Source organism: Oncorhynchus kisutch, linkage group LG8 (assembly GCF_002021735.2).
Source record: "Oncorhynchus kisutch isolate 150728-3 linkage group LG8, Okis_V2, whole genome shotgun sequence".
Taxonomy (NCBI): Eukaryota; Metazoa; Chordata; class Actinopteri; order Salmoniformes; family Salmonidae; genus Oncorhynchus; species Oncorhynchus kisutch.
Window position 1 is genome coordinate 56,982,891 of NC_034181.2, and position 19,938 is coordinate 57,002,828.

The 19,938-nt window shown below is 42.4% G+C and overlaps 1 protein-coding gene and 1 long non-coding RNA gene across 3 annotated transcripts; both read right to left on the bottom strand.

The window, feature by feature from the left end:
* Positions 1 to 616: 616 nt before the first annotated feature.
* Positions 617 to 18,539, bottom strand: LOC109895519 (synaptotagmin-13). 2 transcript variants are annotated; one of them, XM_020489240.2, is made up of 6 exons: positions 17,604 to 18,539; positions 15,123 to 15,345; positions 12,499 to 12,636; positions 9,168 to 9,469; positions 2,133 to 2,256; positions 617 to 1,954 (listed from the first exon to the last, which is right to left on the bottom strand). In XM_020489240.2, exons 1-6 carry the CDS (start codon positions 17,775 to 17,777, stop codon positions 1,644 to 1,646), a joined length of 1,272 nt encoding a protein of 423 aa, XP_020344829.1. In that variant the 5' UTR covers positions 17,778 to 18,539; the 3' UTR covers positions 617 to 1,643. The 2 variants fall into 2 exon arrangements, with proteins under 2 accessions (XP_020344829.1, XP_020344830.1); XM_020489241.2 differs by having other exon boundaries at positions 2,133 to 2,253; positions 17,604 to 18,535.
* LOC109895522 (uncharacterized) lies at positions 5,230 to 9,108 on the bottom strand. The gene is made up of 3 exons (XR_002255995.2): positions 7,333 to 9,108; positions 6,965 to 7,233; positions 5,230 to 6,850 (listed from the first exon to the last, which is right to left on the bottom strand). It is a non-coding gene; the product is annotated as an uncharacterized LOC109895522 (long non-coding RNA).
* Positions 18,540 to 19,938: the final 1,399 nt, after the last annotated feature.

Below are 19,938 nucleotides of genomic sequence, written 5' to 3' on the forward strand. Positions count from 1 at the left end.
TAACACACAAAATAAGACATTTGTTGAAATTATTTCCTAGAAAAAACATATACATATAAACATATATTTTTATTTATTTAACTAGGCAAGTCAGTTAAGAACAAATTCTTATTTTCAATGATGGCCTAGGAACAGTGGGTTAACTGCCTGTTCAGGAGCAGAACGACAGAACGACAGATTTGTACCTTGTCAGCCCGGGGGTTTATTACCAGTGTTCTTGTAAATTCAACACCGTGCATGTGAAACAGCCATACTTTAGTTAGTCAATAAGTTATCATTTAATAGGTTGATGATATTCCGGTCTGTTACAGTAAATCTTTGTTTTTTTGTGAAATGGCTTGGACTGGTGATATTAATATGTAACTTCATCTCAACGTGATAACGGTAGCTCATTCAGCTATGAAAAGCTAGCTACTGTATAGTAGGTCAGGTCCAAGGTTATATCAGTTACGCAAAATGAGCTCTGAGGATAGGAAGTATCAATAAATAGATATATTACATCAATGTCTGCCCGGATGTGGTGTTAGGTGCTGATACTGCACATAGTGCTCTCTGGATGCCCGGGTATTTGCACATCCTCAGTACAACTCGACGAGAATCAGATTTTGGCATGATATATTTTGAAGATGTTTTTATTTTCACACATTTTGTGTGTCAGTGTGTACATTTTCAAATGACACAGTGTGTTCCTCACTGGCGCAGTCTATAAGCAGTTCACTTGACAAAAGCTATGTAAAAAAATAAAACCACAATGGAGAACAATACCTTTTGTACATAACTGAAGCAAAGTGGGTTGAATGGAAACAGGTGTGAAATTGAGTTGATAGTTGTATTGTAACTACTTTAAATATAACATGTATATCAACTCTCGTATTCTCCTAAGATAGAATACAGCTGCACATATTCATAAAAATGACATACAGTATATTACTAGATTAAACACTGCATGATTTTTTAAATACATCATGTGGAAAACTTTAGCTGCCGTTTTTAGACCCTGTGTAATAAGATACACTTTAAACATGTAGTCCACTGTAATTTCATCACTGTTACAGTATATCTATGAATACTAATACTTGTCCTTTCAGTAGTACACCGGGCTTTTGAATCTCCTATCCGTTCAATATTGGCTGGCCTTTAAGTTTCTGCCAGGTGCATTTTCTCGATTGCTTTCCAAGCGTGTGAATACATCCCTTTACAAATAAAATGACAGCTCTACTCTAGAATAATTCACTGATATTTATCATACCCTTACATACCATATACACAATCCCCTGTAACACAAAAACACAGGCATTATCATATTTATTCTGTTCAGCTATAAAAACAGATCATAGAGGTGGTTAAGTATAGGTACTGTAGGTAAAGTATTACATTGCATTGATGAGTCTCATTGAATATATAAAATGTGTTCATAATTGGTATTCTTTGGAAATTCTGTGATATTCAGTGACATTTCAGTTTGGTGTATGCTACTGTTGTCATGGGATGCTGTGGGATAATTAATTGCAGGTAATGGGATACTTTCAATATAAGTGGATAAATAGATTTAGGCTCTTAAATCCTGATCCAGGAAGGCAGTTGACATGCCCCCCCCCCCCCCTCCCCCCTATTTGGAAGGGCAAAGCGGACAGGTGGTTATCTTAGTCATACAGTGGGTGCCACATGGCGATCTGCTTACGGGGGTTGTCTAGCATTTGCTGCCAGTGTTGGAGGCCAGTGTTAGAGGCCTGTAAACCCAGCTGACAGCGGCCCAGGGACTCCTGCTCACCAGGACCTGCCTGGTTCAACACCTCCAAGTCCAGACTGGATTTAGACAGAAGCTCGCGGGGAACCTCCAGCATCATCATCTCATTCCACACTGGGTTCATCTTGTGCTTGACCCTTCGCGTCTGCTTCTTCTTCCTCCTCAGCTTGGTAGTCTGGTGCTTCAGGGCCAGTTTCACAGACAGGTCTAGGAACAAGGAACGAGGCTTTCACTACAATGACATCCACCAACCAAAATATTTTTCTATCTTAGCATACTCTAGCGTCAACCTGTGGATGGACTACCCATTCACGGTTGTATGGTTTAATGAGCAGTTGTAGGCGTCATACAGCGGCAATGGGTTAAATTAATAAACAGGGTGTACCTATGGAGTTCTTCAGCTTGTCTGACTGTAGTCCTCGAGCCTTCATCACCACTACTCCCAGCCGGTTGGCTGCAGGCAGGTAACTTATAGACAGCAGGAGCTCTCCAGCTGCCTGGACATCCTGCTGATTGTAGTCAATAGTCAATTACACCAATTCACTGTGATTAGAACAGGTCACATGAAAACGTTTCCTCTGCAAATAATGTCAAAAACACACAGCGGGAACAACACATAGCAGACTTTAATATACATAGGTTAGAACAAATATCAACAAGCAATGTCCATTTATGAATGACAATAAGGTACGCCTGTTACCTTGACACCATCATTAGCGGACACAAAGGTCTGATTCACTAGTAATCAAATGGACTGGATGAATGGCTGAGTGAGTCACCTCTAGGATAAGACTAGGATTCATTAGGCACAGATCCTTATAATCCCTGCCATTATGCTTCTGATGCTACTGGTGAATCTCATATTGATCTGAAATTGTGCCACTTTGGTAAATGGTCTTCCTGCGTGGGTTAGGGGCATTGCAACTCCTACACATACTGCAATATGTCCCAATATGTCACTTTACTAAGTGGAATATCAGAGACTCTTACAACCAGGAAAGAGTCTGTCGTAAAAGTAATATCATATAAACGTAATGCGTAATATGTGTGTAGGAGAGGCTTTACAGTCAAACTGTTATCATGCACAACCAAACTGTGTGGAGGGTTGATTTGTGAAAGTAATTGATATCTAGGGTCTTTGGTCATCCAGTAGTGCACATATGAGGAAGAGGTTCGTATTATGTTCAAACAGGCCACACACAAAAATAGGGAGCCCACTAATGGACAAAAAGTCAAGGATTGTGCATTAGCCAATATGCAGCATAGACGAGGCATGATTGTCTTTTTAAGGGATGCTTGAAAATGACATGTTAACTACATCATTCTAACAGCACCAAAGAGCACAGTACAATTTTACAGCTTGAGCATCCCTTTATAGTCTGCGATACATAGCAAGTAAACCCTTTAAAGTAGCAGCCTGACTCACTCTTTGATTTGCTGTGAGCAATAGATCAAAGGGTGGGGGGTAAGTAATCGATGCAAAGGGAATGGGGTAGTCTTGTTTTTTTTTAAATTAGTGTTCTTCTCTGAGTCATAACTCTGCACATCCACATCCAAATCAACAGTTTTGTGAAAATGTTTCTCTCTCTTTCAGTGGACGTCTGATAAATCAAACATCTTCTCTCTTTCTTCAGTGGAGTATCATAGTGTGTAATCTCCTGAGGAGCTACAGCACAGTCTACTGCTGTGTGTGTCGTCACTGGCTTCTGTCGGCCCCATCTGCCCCCTGTGTTCTCTTTATGCAGCTATGACCATTAAATAAAGAGCTGAAAAACTTCTCACTGTGTTCAATTAGAAATCATTTATAGCTATTCTCCCGCGGCGGTGTATCACTTGCGTCACAGCCTACATCAGACAAAACTGCCGCCTTCCCCTCCCTGCATTTCTCAGCCTCCTCCTGTCCTCTCCATCTCCTCTATCTGCTCTTTGTCTTTGGCAAAGACTGATTTCTCTCGTGTCATCCTCGTATCTCTCTCCGTCATCTCCCTCTCGTGCATCATCCCTGTTTGTGATTCCTGGCAGGACTTCATGCTCTCTTGCGCATCCCAGAAGAAAGATAGTCCCAAGGGTTTGTGATGACGTAGATTCTGATCTCCTGCCTAGCTCTTGGAGGCTTACGATGGAGCTGCCAGGAAGGACTGGAGAGCTGGCAGTTTTTTTATTAAATCCCTATTTGCATTCAGGTGTCCTTGTAGCTGAAGTTTTGAAGAACAGCTTGTGGGTGGACAGAATGAGCTGTTCCGAAAGAAAAGAGAAAGAATATCATATTGGGGTTTCTTATAATTCCCTTTTTTTATTTAAAGTTTCCCAGCCTTGCAAATGGATCAGAGACTGAATAAACTTGCAGTATACATTTTGTCTCTGTATGTACTCAATCCTTTCAGAGATTTCTATCAAAACGTCCAACAACAATCTCTCTTTCAACACTATATACAAATACTCCCTGTGCCACTGAGAATGAGGCATGAAATGGATTTCCTTTTTCTGTAGCGGTTTGAGTAGCTGTCCTTTTAACCTAAATCCTCTTTAGGTTAACATAAAGCCGGATGGTTGTCGCTTTATCTTGAGGAGGCTTGACAGTGCTTGTTACAGGGTAGCCATACAGACAGGCAGACCAAACCTAGCTATTGAGATAAATGAGTTTGGCCTTGAGTAAAAACGATTTTGATCACAGTGCCTAGTATTCAGTTTCACCAGATCCACAGAACAGTTGTTCAGTTTGAGAGCTGGGATGGCTCAAGTCACTATCAGATCACCGAGGGGTAAGGGCTCTCGAAGGACGCCATGGCAACGCCTACTTTTCTATAACGAACACCTGACAGCCCAGAGAAGCACAGGTTAGAGATAGTGGAAACACACAAAATATCAGTGACTCAGCCAATACATCTCACCCCAATTCAGAATCCCTCATCATACCACCCAATCTTCAAAAGAAGATAAACAGTTACAGTACTCAAACTATATCTATGATGGTCTCAAAGAGGAACACAGTCCTATACAATTCAATTTACAAAAATATAATAATATTAAAAGAGGAACTGCACGCGCTGATTTGGCTCCTTTTATGGCTCGCTGCGGCCTTCTGGGAGAGAGCTGGGAGCCTTTGAGAGGTTCATGGCTCTGTTCAAGGCAGTCTTTGACCATCCTCTCAGAGGGCAGAAAGGGAGGGGAGATACTTCTCCAGCGGGGTGCCCAGACCGCTGCGGAGTATGCCCTCACCTTTCGGACTGTGTCAGCCTCCAGCAGATGGAATGAGCCGGATCACCGCACTCTTTTCCGGTGAGGATTTCGCAAAGAGGTCCAGACGAAGTTGGCGTGTCGAGATGACAACCTATCCTTGGACGCACTCATCGCGATGGCCATCCGTCTGGATAACCTTCTTCTGGAGCACCGGCACCTACCTCTCTCCTCGCCCTCCTGCTTTGGCTGTCCTGAGGCAGAGCCTGAACCCATGCAGGTAGGGGCCACACACCTTTCCACGGTAGAGCGGCATTGCCGGAGACAGCTGGGGCTCTGTTCTTATTGCGGCCAGGAGGGGCACCAGCTTCAGTGGTGTCTGGTGCGTTCCAACCCGGGGTCCACTATGACAGAGGGGCGGCCATGTATGCGTACAAACTAATCTCCCCGGCACGCTCCAGCAGCGAAACTACTTCCCCTTCCTGTGCCTCAGCGGCCTTGGTCCCATCTGTCCATAGACTTTGTTACTGATCTCCCCCCCATCTGATGGTTTCACCACTGTTATGGTTATTGTGGACAGATTTTCCAAATCCTGCCGTTTTATCCCTCTCTCTGGTCTCCTTACCGCTCTCCAGGTGGCAGAGGCACTGTTCCAGCAGGTCTTCCAGCACTATGGCCTTCTGTAGGACGTCGTCTCTGACCATGGCCCCCAATTCACATCGCGGGTATGGAGAGCCTTCATGGAGAAGCTGGAGGCCATGGCCAGCCTCGCATTCGGGTACCGGCCTTGGTCCAACGGGCAGGTGGAGAGTACCGACCAGGAGCTGGGGAGGTTCTTAAGGAGTCACTGCCAGGACCGACTGGGGGAGGGGCCCGGTACTGTCATGCATACTCCCACTCACCCTCTCCAGTGATTGACATTACCAGTCAACTAACCACAGGCCCTGGCAACCATTATTATGCACACCTGCTCCCCATCATTATGCACACCTGGACTTCATCAACTTGATTACCGTCCCTTTATTTAGCCCTCGGTAGCCTCAGTCATCAGGCAGTATTGGTTTGATTTGATTCACGTTCTGTACACTTGTTTTATTTATCTGCATTTATCATTATTAAACTCACGTTCTGCACCTGCTTCCTGACTCCAGGCGTATTCGTGACACTCCTCAAGAAATGCCTGCGGCTATGACAGAAAACAAACTTGAGTTGGCTTGGGGGTGTGGTTTGATGTGGGTGTTTCTTACGTGGGCCCTTTCCACCACCAGGACACAACCATCTGTCAGAACCTTGCCCGCAGCCGTTTCCTCCCACTCAATCTCAACAAACCTCCTGGAGGTTGAGTTGAATAACTACAGATGCGTGAGGAGATGACGGAGAAAACTTTGAATAGGTCAGTAGCCTATAGAGTAATAACGAGAAGAATGCAATTGCTGAATGCATGTATACATTTTAAACTAAGTGTTTTGATAACGTTTAAAATGTAGCAACAGTTCCATGTAGAATAAACAACCCTTTACATAATACCGTAGAAGCAGTGTTCTGCTAACATAACAATGAGCACCTTTCATTGTCATTCCCAGTCGATACAGATACTGTGCCTATCAGCCTGTCAAGTGGTAGTGGGGCTACCTTGGCAAACATGTCAGAGTGGTCATACCTTCCTGTGTGAAATCCCATATGCAACAGGAGTTCCCTGATCAGATGCAGAATTACACAGGGTTTCTCCCTCCCCATATTGACTGACACCATTCAATGCAATCATTTTAAAAAAGACAATACAAGTAAAAGAATGTTTCTAGTAAAATGTTTATGCCGAGTGCAAGATCTCTCTCCATTCAGAGACATCTGTATCAAGCTCATCTGTCAGTCTGGACTTCATCTCATCATCTTGCAAGTCTTCATGTGCTGGCTCCATTCATGTTTCTGTTAACACATGCACATAGTCACTGTTCTATTACCAATGGCAGTTAGGATAGGTAATATCTGACACACAAACGGGTGTTATGTTGAAGTTTGAACAAGTCAGACAAGACCTACCTAATTCTGTTCTCTCTATCAACGACCGTTGGTGAGCAGGCAAGAGGTGAGGCTGGAGGTGAGGTCTTTGCCAGAGCCCCTTTGATGGGCATAGCAGCATAGATCAGCTCCTGGCCCCTCATCAAAGATACTGGTCGGTCACACACACACAGAGCACTGATTATGATTAGCCTGGTGGATCCAACCTGAACGCTGGGTTCATCTTTCTATTTCACTTCAGATCAAGCTTGTTCCACCAAGCTCGCTTATGCCCCGGACATTATATGCATCTAAAAAGGTAGAAAATAAGCAACAAGTAATGTCAGTTTACATCAATTATGTTTCACAATTGCGCTATCAGAATGTATCAAAGTAACGAAGCGGGTTACCTTGTGTATTTGTACAAATGATGAGCCTGTGAAAGCTGTTGCCGCCGACAAGTGAAGGTTGGTGGCCGGATACTTGCAATAGGAATGCTCACAGCGAGGGCAAGTCTGCATGATGCTGATGAGGGCCCTCTTGCTGGTCTCTATGCTGCATGTTTGGCTGCAAACCTAACATCTCTGGAACAACCATATTTATTTGTGCCCTACCTGGACACTAACTTAGAGTGGCATGGAAACATGATTACATCGCTAAAGTAACCAAATAATTAGTGTTATATAAATAATCTAATATAAAGCGTTACTAGCAGACCAAAGCTCTGGTTAAACCGGATGCCCTCAGATAACTCTGGGCCCAGTGTCCTCAGTCAAGTCTAGAGCCTGTGTGCAATAACTTGATTATCCGAAGGACACACAGCTGCCATCACGCAAATATACTCCCCTGTAAACTACAAAGAGCAGCCTGCAACACTAACGAGCTTAGAAGTGCCAAGCTATCTCACTGACATTGACCCTTGCATGCACTCCTGCAAAGACAGGAAACACCTGAGCCTAAAGCAGACATTACCAGTCCCTAAATCCACGCTTCCTTGACACACATACATCTCATGAAGCACTGTACACTCACACTCTACCCCCCCCCTACTGGTCGGGTGCCAAGAGCAAAGGACTTTGCTGTGCACCAATGGGGCCCGCTCTGGCTAGAGCAAGGCCCGCCTCCAACTCTTCAGGACCAGTCAGAAGACCAACATGACGAGACTCCACCTACATTATTCTGTGTATACATTCTTCTGTAAACTCTGGCTGAGGAGCCTAATTATTCTGACTCCTCACAGAGTCACATTCCTTAGGTCCGTGCACGATAAACGGCAGGACATGATAACTTTGACCAATAAACTGCCTTTTTGATACACCTGATTCCACTCTGTCCAGCGTCGTTGTTTTGCATTCCCTCTCCAGTATGAAACACCAACATTAGTATGATACAACTTTGCCATAGTATGGTGTCGTCAAATCAACTTTAGAGAGATGGCAATGTTGCCATTACTGTTACGAGCAAAGTTTGTAAAGAAAAATTAGCTAGCACTGCTAATGTTAGCTAACTAAAATACGGTGGTCCCCTCAATCTTAGAACATCAGTCATGACAAAAGGCTTTCCTATTAATGATTTGCCTTCTTTTGAAATGTTAACGTTTCTCCATGCCAAATCTGAGTTGGATTTAGGTAGGCTAACGCTAGCCAGCTAGCTAGCTAACATCAGCTATGTTAGCGATGATAGTGATAATGATTATCAGTAAACATAACAAGATACATAACCAGCAGTCTATGGTCTAGTTACCGGTATACTCACCACCACTGGGGACCAACAAACTCCAACCACCTATTCCGCATGATAGGGTCCTTCGGCAGGGCATGCAAACCATAGTTGTTGGCTATGCTTCTTGCTGGACGCATGCATTGCATGGTCAATCCATATAGAAATTTTCAGTCTCAAATGGCCGTGATCCTTTGAACATGTTGGCTGGGGGCGATTAAACAACGGAGCCCCATTTAAAGAAGGGAAGCGAAGTGGGAGGAGTGGTGATTTGCATGTGGAGCTTGGCAAAACGGGGCATGATTTGTTGACATAATTATAATCCAAACCCACCCTTCAGTTCCAAACTGACTTTATGACCAAAATGACCCTATTTAGACTTTGTAGTCTATTTTGACAATATAATAAATGTTCTGCCAATAGGCCATTTTCAAAAGGATTAGTTCATTTTTAGGAGCAGTTGCTTCTTTAACTTTGCGGCCAATGCTGTCTACTATATATCAATGATAAGAACAGGGTAGCCTACCTGTTTTGGTGGTTGTAGGTCGACCCAGCAGTCTGCGTTGGACATCATGCCCACATCAACCAGCTTGAACCTCATGACGCCCAGGTTGGTGTTCTGGGAGAAGTGGTCACAACTGTGAAGTGAGAGAGCCACTTCGCCCTCCACCTCATACCCCCCTGGCAGGGAGAACACCAGGCCTTCCTCCCAGCGGGTGTGGCTGGTCAGGCGTCGCAATGAAGTCTGGGCCTCCCTCTGTCCTGCTGCTAAGGTCAGGACTCCGGCCACATAGCCCTCACAGCCCGACCCCACACTCAAATGCTCCGCTACAGAGGAAGACAGAGAGGGAAGGAAGGCAACAGAGAGAGAGGGAGCGAACCCTGAGAATAGCAGTCTATTGATGTAGTTTTAATTACATTTTTACATTTGACATTTTTAGTAATTTAGCAGATGCTAAATTACTCAAATCCAGAGCGATTTACAGTTTAGTGCATCCATCTTAAGATAGCTAGATGGGATAACCACATATTAGATATTAGTGAGTAGTGTCTGTTCACAAAAGGCCTTCTTTAAGGGGGGAGGGGGTCAGGATGAAAAGGGGGTGCGAGGGGGGGGGTACTATGGGATTATTTAAGATACTCTTAGAAGAGGATCGGGTTTCAAATGTTTTCAGAAGATGGGCAAGGACTCTGCTGTCCTAGATTTAGGGGGAAGCTGGTTCCACAATTGGGGTGCCAGGACAGAGAAGAGTTGGGCTGACCGGAAGCTGCCCTCCTATAAGGGAGGGAGGGCCAAGAGAACAGAGGTGGCAGAACGAAATGCCCGCGTTGGGTGTGTAGGGCTTGAGCATAGCCTGAAGGTAGAGGGGGGCAGTTCTTCTTGCTGCTCCGTAGGCAAGTACCATGGTCTTGTAGCAGACGCAGCCGGTGGAGTGTGCGGAGGAGAGAATCTCATTAGCTGTTCCCAATTCTGCAAAATACCAGGTCTGCAAAATATCTTATTATGTAAAATTCACTGAAGTTAGAACTGTATAGGCTATGTATTCATAAGGAGAGAATGTGTATGTCTAGTAGATGTGTTTATGATAAACAATGCAGAAGCACTTTGCAGACCCGGCATAGGTCTCTCCCAACAGTTTCTCTAACAGCAAAGCAGACGGTACGCCTTGAATAAAAATAGTAATTAATGAAGCTAAAGGCTTGGATATAATGAGATATAATTGAGCACTCGGCAGGTGATAAACAAACCAAAGAGGCAGGACTCGCAGATAGCTGGCCTGCAGAGAACCTGTGTCCTCCGTTAGCATATCTCAATAGGCGTATGATGCTGGTATGAACAGTGTGACAGCTTGCACCTGGACCCCACCACCAACTACCACCCACCCAACCGCCCGCAAGGCAAAGTAGATGCGTTGTTGACCTTTTCATTGGGTGACGCATCAGCATCTAGTCGCTAAGCATCGACATACGGGGACCAGCCAACAGAGGGCAAATGCAAAGGCGTCCAAGCTACTCAACCCCTTATCAAATCCCCCACAGTCTTATGAAGGGGGGAGGCCGGTGGATTGCTTTGTCTCACCACAAATGAAATCAATTATTTTGTAGATGGACGACATAAAAGAAGCAAGCTAGAATATTGAAATAGATTAAGCCAGTGTGACAGTGTTGGTGCGTCATCACTTTGCCACTCTATTGGCTTCGGAATATTGCTCCACAAGACATGATGCACTGAGGGGATTGGGTTGTGAGGTCTCCATTTACAGTTTCAATCTATTTGTCACTATTGATTAACTGTTGCCTCACATTTATTTATTTTATTTGCAGACAACTGCCTCTTAGTTTTTTCCTTTATCCTTGTTTTCATTTGCAGAAGACATCTGCATGTTGACCTCTTTGATAATGTTAATAAATGAAGTTTGACAGAAAGAAATGCACTGTCATGGAAGTACTTAAATACAGTTGAAGTCGGAAGTTTACATACACCTTAGCCAAATACATTTCAAATAAGTTTTTCACAATTCTTGACATTTAATCCTAGTACAAATTCCCTGTCTTAGGTCAGTTAGGATCTCCACTTTATTTTAAGAATGTGAAATGTCAGAATAATAGTAGAGAGAATGATTTATTTCAGATTGGATTTCTTTCTTCACATTCCCAGTGGGTCAGAAGTTTACATACACACAATTAATTTTCCTGCCTCATGATGACATCTATTTTGTGAAGTGCACCAGTCCCTCCTGCAGCAAAGCACCCCCACAATATGATGCTGCCACCCCCTGCTTCATGGTTGGGATGGTGTTCTTCGGCTTGCAAGCCTCCCCTTTTCCCTCTAAACATAACGATGGTCATTATGGCCAAACAGTTCTATCTTTGTTTCATCAGACCAGAGGACATTTCTCGAACAAGTACAATATTTGTCCCCATGTGCAGTTGCAAACCGTAGTCTGCCTTTTTTATGGCGGTTTTGGAGCCGTGGCTTCTTCCTTGCTGAGCGGCCTTTCAGGTTATGTCGATATAGGACTGGTTTTTACTGTGGATGTAGATACTTTTGTACCTGTTTCCTCCAGCATCTTCACAATTTCCTTTGCTGTTGTTCTGGGATTGATTTGCACTTTTCGCACCAAAGTAGAAGATTCGAGGGAAAAAACGCTTTAATGTCCAAAAACCAGGAACACGTACAAATGGGTGAAGCCAAAACACAGGCGCAAACACAACCCAAGGACCACTGGTAATACCCGGACAGCGAAAACCCAACAATAAACAATACACCTCTTACATACACAGCAACAAGCCCGCACAAACACAAGCGGGCTAATCGAACTTAAATAACACCAACCCAAAAACCCCAACAAGGAACTGGTGAAAACAATTAGACAAAACCAAAAGAAAAGGGAAAAGGGATTGGTGGCAGCTAGTAGACCGGCGACGACGACCGCCGAGCGCCACCCACACAGGAAGGGGAGCCACCTTCGGTGATATTCGTGACAGTAGGCCTTGAAGTTCAGTCAACTTAGTGTATGTCAGTGTATGTAAACTTCTGACCCACTGGAATTGTGATACAGTGAATTATAAGTGAAATAATCTGTCTATAAACAATTGTTGGAAAAGTTTGTGTAATGCACAAAGTAGATGTCCTAACCGACTTGCCAAAACTTTAGTTTCTTAACAAGAAATTTGTGGAGTGGTTGAAAAACAGGTTTTAATGACCCCAATCTAAGTGTATGTAAACTTCCAACTTAAACTGTATGTTGAATAGGTAAACTAGGGTCAATATCATGTTTAGTGATACCTCACCCTTCATAACTTCCATGAAGTGGACATACTGGCAGATCATACTGTTGAGATTGTTGCCTTACCTTCTATCACGGTGATGTGTAGCTCGTTCTGGTCTATATAATAGGTGAGAGAGAAATGCAGCTTAGGGTGGAGGATGGAGCTGCTTGTTGTCATCCCATTGGTTAGAGCCCTTGCACAGGGGGTTTTGTCCTTTGAGTCTGGGAAAGGAGACGGCGTTAGGGCTGGTCAATTCCTTGGTAACGGAATTGCGCGGAGATTTTTCACTTAAAATGTATGCCAAACAAAAACCATTGATTTCAAAGTTCAACAAACGCTACAACTCCATGCACAAGGACTACTTTTAACAATTTACACTGAACATTTGACAAAAAACACATTTACTGGAAGAAATATGCAGATGCAAAGTTTGGTAACAGAATTTTGGTAAAATCTCCCTCAATTGTTTTGTGTCCACGTTTTCCAAAAACTCTGTTAAATATATGCTCCGAATTAAGTCTTAACAATGTCTGTAGAAAGAATGGGGTTGTCAGCTATGACATGATACATTGACTTTGAAAAAAAACATTTATTTTGGTTATTGAACTACAGCAAGTAAAGTGGATTTACACCCGGTAACGGAATTGTGTTAATGAAATGTATTCATGGGTCTGTGATCTGTACTACACAGAAATGCATAATTATGGATATGAATGTCATTCTTTTCATGGTGATGTATCCTAAATCGGTACACAAAGGTATAAATATGCAATATCCTCCTTTGCATATTTGGGTATTATTCTTCACAATGGCTATTATTTTAACGAGCTCTGCCCCCAAACAAGACCAAATTTGTTTGGTCCAGACCAGACCAAATCTGAACCAATCATAGACGTCTATGTTCCACAAGTTTGGACATCGAAGTGCAGCACAGTAGGGTAGAGTTCAGTACAGTATAGTTCAGTACAGTACAGCATAGTTCAGTACAGTACAGTACAGTAGAGTGCAGTAGACTTCAGTACAGTACAATACAGTACATTATTGTGTGCTCTACTCTAGTGTGCTCTACTGTGTACTGTACTGAACTCTACCCCAGGACTGTACTGAACTATACTCTAATTTTCCTTGCTTTACTGTACTCTACTGTAATGTACTGTACTTTCCAAACTTGTGAACCCAACTGTGGTTTGTGACTATGATTTCCCATTGTAGCCAATTCAATTGCAGAAATTCTGTTACCGATGTTTCGGAAATTAAATGATCGATTTGGTAACACAATTTCAAGTTTTAATCACTTAATAATTCATGAACAAAATTGGTATCAGTAAAAATACTACAACTAATTGATAGGTCTACCTTTACTTGTTTACTTGTACTTTTTTTTGTAATTTCTCATGAGAGGAAGAGAAATTTAAAAATATATTAAAGATGTATGGGTTTTTGGTAACGTAATATCAAGGCACAAGGCAATTTTTCTTAAACTTACAGATAGCAGAAACATTTCGCAAAACTAAATATAAGTTTTGATATTAGTTGGCAGGGATCTTTACTTCCAACATTATTGTGTTTTGATTGATGTCTACTTCCTTTTCAGACTTTTTCTGTAAGATGTTTCCTAAGACCCCTTTTCCATCTGTTTGACCAGAAATCGAAGGCTTTGCTCATTCCAAATTGTGTATATACATTTTAATTTCTCTAAAATATAGACCCTTTGCTTTCATTTGACACCCAATTTGATATGCTCCTATGAACTTCACAGGTTGGGTCCTTTTATATGGAAATTACCGTCTGTTTGTCTCCCTGGGGACATTGAATGGTAAATGTGTGCATCAACTAAACCATGAAAATCAGTGCATCGTACATTTCTTTTTTTAGAAACAATTATTTGAGAAACTATGTATAGCCAAACTGGCTGTTACCGTAAGGCAATTGCATTCAGTTGTAAGAAAGCACCAAGAATAGCAGTAGGAAGATCTTAGCCTTCTGGGACCAGTCCTATCCATCATGCATTAGGTTCCATTGACTGGACACATCAATAACACTAAGTGGATGAGTGTAGGGACGAGGGAGGGAAGAAGGGAGAGTGGGGCAAAGCCTTTGATCACAATGCTCTGGCAGGAGGAGAGGTGAGTTTATTTGTATTTATCCTTTATTTAACTAGGCAAGTCAGTTCAGAACAAATTCTTATTTACAAAGACGACCTACCCCGACCAAACCCTAACCCGGATGATGCTGGGCCAACTGTGTGCTGCCCTATGGGGCTCCCAATCACGGCGGGTTGTGATACAGTCTGGAATCTAACTAGCGTCTGTAGTGACGTCTCTAGCACTGAGATGCAGTGCCTTAGACTGCTGAACCACTTGGGAGCCCAATAGAGTTAAGTAACTCAAACACAATTATCTAGACTGAGTGAGTGGTAAATCTAATACAATAGAAGGACGTGATTGACTACAGTAATTAGCAACAACATTTGTTTCTGCCAAGAAACTGCCAAGATTTTTTTCCCGGATTTACAGAGGAAAAAGTGGTTTCAATCTAGGTCCAAAAATTCACATGTAAAATTTCACCTGAAAAATGTTGAATCTAAATAACTGAAGAGTATAACACATTGTATATGATGAAGGCATAGTAGCTGTGAAAAGAATAGGAAACGATAAAGGAATTTATCTTGTTTAATTCAGGGTGTATGTTATTGGTTGGGGTTTACCTTGTCTGAGGATCGTGAATGTGTCAGAGCTGTCAGTTGCTTGGTTACCAGCATCAGGCTCAGTCGAGGGTCCCTCGGGAGAGGGCTCGCCCCCCTTCTCTGAGGCATGATCAGGGTAGCTGATGACCTCAGATGAGGTCACAGATGGTTTGGGCTTGTATATTTTAGGAAATTTCAACAATGTCCTTGGTTGGATGGGCTCTGTGGATTTTTCCACACTGAACTAGAGGAGGAAGAGATGGTTAAACACAGGCTAATAATACTGTACTATGATACAAGGTGTGGTGAGAAATCACAGCTAGTTTGTAGACTGCTTTCATGAAGATTTCGTGTTGGTCGTGCAGTTCAAAGACAGCAAACCTGCTGTATGCTATCAATCCCAGAGGGATTCATTATGGCCATAGCAGTCCATTATCACTTCAGTCTGGAAATTCACAGGAAAACATGGAACACCAATTTACAGTGAATGCAACTTTCTGACAGTCAGCTAAATGTGGGCCACTCAGATGGGTGAGTTATGGTTATGCTTGCTATGAATTTCCATCCATTCTCCTGGGCATGCATCATTACTCTCCCAAATCAAACTCTCAATGATAACATTGACTGGTAACTGGAAGCTATTATTTTAAAGTATAGAACTTTATTTATACTTGTGGAATAAATTGCACATTGTTAAATTACATTCCATAATGGGATATAAACAATTCAGAGGAGGACTAAATCTCTCCACCCAGCAAGTGTTCTTTCACCTCCTTAGCAGCACAGTTGAAGTGCTGCAAAAAGCAAGCTGACTGGAACGTGGTGTCCCCCTGGTGCATGCATCATGTGCGAGGGCTTGTGTACACTGAGGAAAGGAAGGCTGTGTGCATAGACTAGACGTAACATAGTAAATGTACATCTGGAACGATCAAATCAGAATGAAATGTCACGTTTGGTATGGTTACATAAGACAAAGGTTAGGAGTTAGGTTAAAGGATTAACACAAACGTCTCGTAACCCAAAGGTTGCGTGTCTGAATCTCATCACGGACAACTTCGCCATTTTAGCTAATTAGCAACTACTTAGCATGTTAGCTTAACTTTAACCTAACCTCAAACCTTAACCCGAACAATCCTTTGACCTAACTCCTAGCCCTAACCTCAACCCTAGCCTAGCTATCGTTAGCCAACTAGCTAAAGTTAGCCACAACCAATTGTAATTCTTAACATATCATACGAAATGGATGATCGACAAACTAAACTTAACATATATACTAATTGGAGTGTCCCAGATTTACATTTACTATATTAAGTCTACGCCTGAGTCCAGGTTGTAGTGTGAGCTGCAGGGGTATCCTGCTCCCCAAATTACACTGACACAGATGTGCAGGGAACCCATGCATTCTTTATTAGGCTAGTCCTAGCAGTTTTTTTTCCCGCTCTGAAAGATTCTGAATCACTCATCACCTCCTCACAAACTCTTCGGATTGCTGGGTGTGAACATATGCGTGTCTTTAAAAAATATATATTATCTGCTTCTAACACCATTATTTAGCCATCTTCAAATGAGACCCATATTCAGGAACACTACACAGACCATTAGGCCATAGGAATTAAACACACTGTAGTTTGTTTAAACACACTGTAGCTCTTCAACGTGGTTGCTGAGGTGTTAAGTCTGCTTCAAAGCTGTGGGATCTCACTCTATGACTAATCACTCAAGGTCAAATGTGGACATACATGCAACACCTTTCGCTTGGCTCAGAGAGAGGATGGGTGGGTTCACTGTAAAGGGGACTGCAACAGACAATCAACCTTTCACAAAGAAAGGACACTGTTTGTGAGCAGAACTGTGATACAATGCCACAAGCCAAGTCACAGGTTAAGCCTCCTGCAGCCCATAGGAACAAGAATAGAGTGCTATACTAACTGTACTCCAGTGCCTATCTCCAGTGCCTATCCAGGCTCTATCTTAACGCAGTCCTTTATTGTAATGTAACCTCTATCTGATGTTTTTTTTTTTACTTCTGCATTTCCTGTGTTACAATCTTAATATCAGTTAAGGGAGATATCAAAGGCAGGCATAAGCAGATATTTGTAATCGTCTTAGCCTGTTCAAAAATCAAAAGAGTAGTTGTTGTGTCACTGTATTAAACAACTGTAGTTAGCTATATTATTTACCAAGAGAAACTGTAGTTACCACTCACAGTAGTTACTACTCAGTGAAACTGTAGTTGCTCAAATCAAACATACAGGACAAAGCTTTTTGCACTACAATTACAGATCACATATGAGATATTTTAAAAAAAACAGCTCTACATGTGATATGACATTTAGTCAATGTTATCACTCAATAACCATGGCATTCACTCCAGTCCCACGCCACATAAACCTAGTGACACAGATTCACCAAGTCCCCTGCGGTGATGGTAGTTACCCTCCCAGGAAAGTAAGCTCTCTAAGATCTGAGTCTATGTCCAAGTACTGTAGTAGGGCAGCTCACCTTCTCTGAGGAGTGCAGAACACTGGGTTTAGCCTTCTCTGGGTCTGCATCTTCACCACTTTCTGACTTGCCTTTCTTACAGGACCTGCAGATCAGTGAGAGCCCACAGAGAGTGAGGATGCCTGACGCAGTGCCCAGCGTAGCACCAAGGACAGCAGCTGTGGTGAAAATCATGCTGGTCAAGAAGGGTAACACAGGAAAAAATAAAAAGGAAGAAAGGAAGCTAAAAATGTCCAAGTTACTCTTCAGGCAGCATTACAAATAAAGATACTGATTGGTTAGTCTGCAGCAAATGTCCCACAAAAATAGGATGCTTTTTCAGGTGACAGGCTACACTTCATTCGGGTACCAGCAGTTGGTTGCAAGCACTTTCAATCTGCAGTTCCCTCATCCAGAGACAGAGGGAGAATGTTTCTGTCTGCAGAAGAGAATCGTGTGAGAGAGAGGCAGTCTGCATTGTCTACTTGCATATATTCAGTGAGAGGAGGGATGGGTTAATGACAAAGGGAGAGAAAGGAGTGGGAGGGTACAGGCTGGCTGTCTGGTTAGCTGGTTAGGACAGAATATGTCTGTTTCATGTATTATGTCTGTTTCATTTATGCTTACCTTCCCTGTCTCTCTTTTGCTTTTTATCTCTAAGTTTCTCTCTCTTCCTTCCTTCTCTTCCCCACTACCACTTTCCTGTTGCCCTCAGACACATCCATGTCTGACATCTGAAAAAATCCTGCTCCCCAGAATATTTTTTTGTTTTTTTGTTACACACCAACAGAAAGTTTTAAAAAATAGGCTGATCTCATTCCCCTTCTCTCAATGCACTATCCCCATTATGCTGTTCAGCCAGGAGAATGTGCACCACCACAACATTTATGTTTATTCCTCATGGCTAGGCAAAGGATATCTCTCTGAATTGAACATCTCTCTGAATCTGAAATAGCTAGAGTATGAAGACATTTCATTTAGCCACATGAACAGTAAAAAAATATATTCTCGCTCATCAAATTCTATATTTGGTCCCCCAACCTTGCCTTAATATGCAGTTTCCATGGAAACAACATAACCCACAGTACAAACAGACCCCCAAAACCTGTAAAAACATCTTGAGGCCAAGCACTGTTCTTAGCACTGCTGTAACCAAAAGTACAGCACTTGAACATGACAAATAAAAGGCTAATTTACTAACAACAGTAGCTGACTGCAAGTAGTTCCACTTTGCAAGCTCTTCTGGAAACATGCTGTATAATGAAAGCCATCACCATGGCTGTCTGGATAACTTAATAACACTTTAGTCTTCTTTTATATTCCATCCCCATGTCTAGATGAATCACATCCTGAAATTTCCCCCAGGGCAGTGGCCATCTCTCCAAACTGTGTGATGAGGTATGACGTATGCTGCCTCAGTTTGGTTTTCCTGGCCGCTTTCATTCAGAAGGGAATACTGGTTCATAATTCTCATTTTTAACACAGCTCATCTATACAATTGAAACAAAAAGATAGCATTCTATAGGTTTACATGTATCCAGCAATCTACATCCAGTGTTAAACCCGCAGGAGGCCTTTTGCTTTTTGGTACACAGTCATTGTAAATAAGATTTTGTTTTTAACTGACTTGCCTAGTTAAATAAAGGTTAAATAAGTACAGTATTATTATTTCAGACAGTGAGGGAAGTCCCTTTTCAGACAATACTCTTTCATGGATGTGAATTGAACATGCAAGAGCACAATATGTGAATTGAAGGATAACCCAATGTAGAATATAGGCCTAATCTTTGATGCCATCTTGAGGATGGCCTAAATTGTAAGCAGTTTTAAGGGGCAACATGCAGTTGCTACACTCATTTTTGGATGTGTAACTTAATGATATGTACCCATTGATTTTTGAAGAATACAATTTATAAATGCCTCGTGAGCTTAGTTGAACTGTAGTATCCCATCAGAACCCAAAATATAAGATTGTTTATTTACAAACTTTGGAGTAAAACAAAGTAAATGTAAATAAAAACTATATAGCCTCAAAACATGGTAAAAATTGTCAAAGACTCCAGCCACCCAAGTCATAGACTGTTCCTTCTGCTAACACATGGCAAGTCTAGGTCCAAGAGGCTTCTAAACAGCTTCTACCCCCAAGCCACATTGACTCTGTACCGGTACCCCCTGTATATAGCCTCACTATTGTTATTTTACTGCTGCTTCTTAAAACTGCATTGTTGGATAAGGGCTTGTAAAGTAAGCATTTCACTGTAATACCTGTTGCATTCGGAGCATGTGTCAAATAAAATTTGATTTGAAAATGATCATTGATATCATGGATTGTCAGTCCCTGCATCCATAGTTCTGT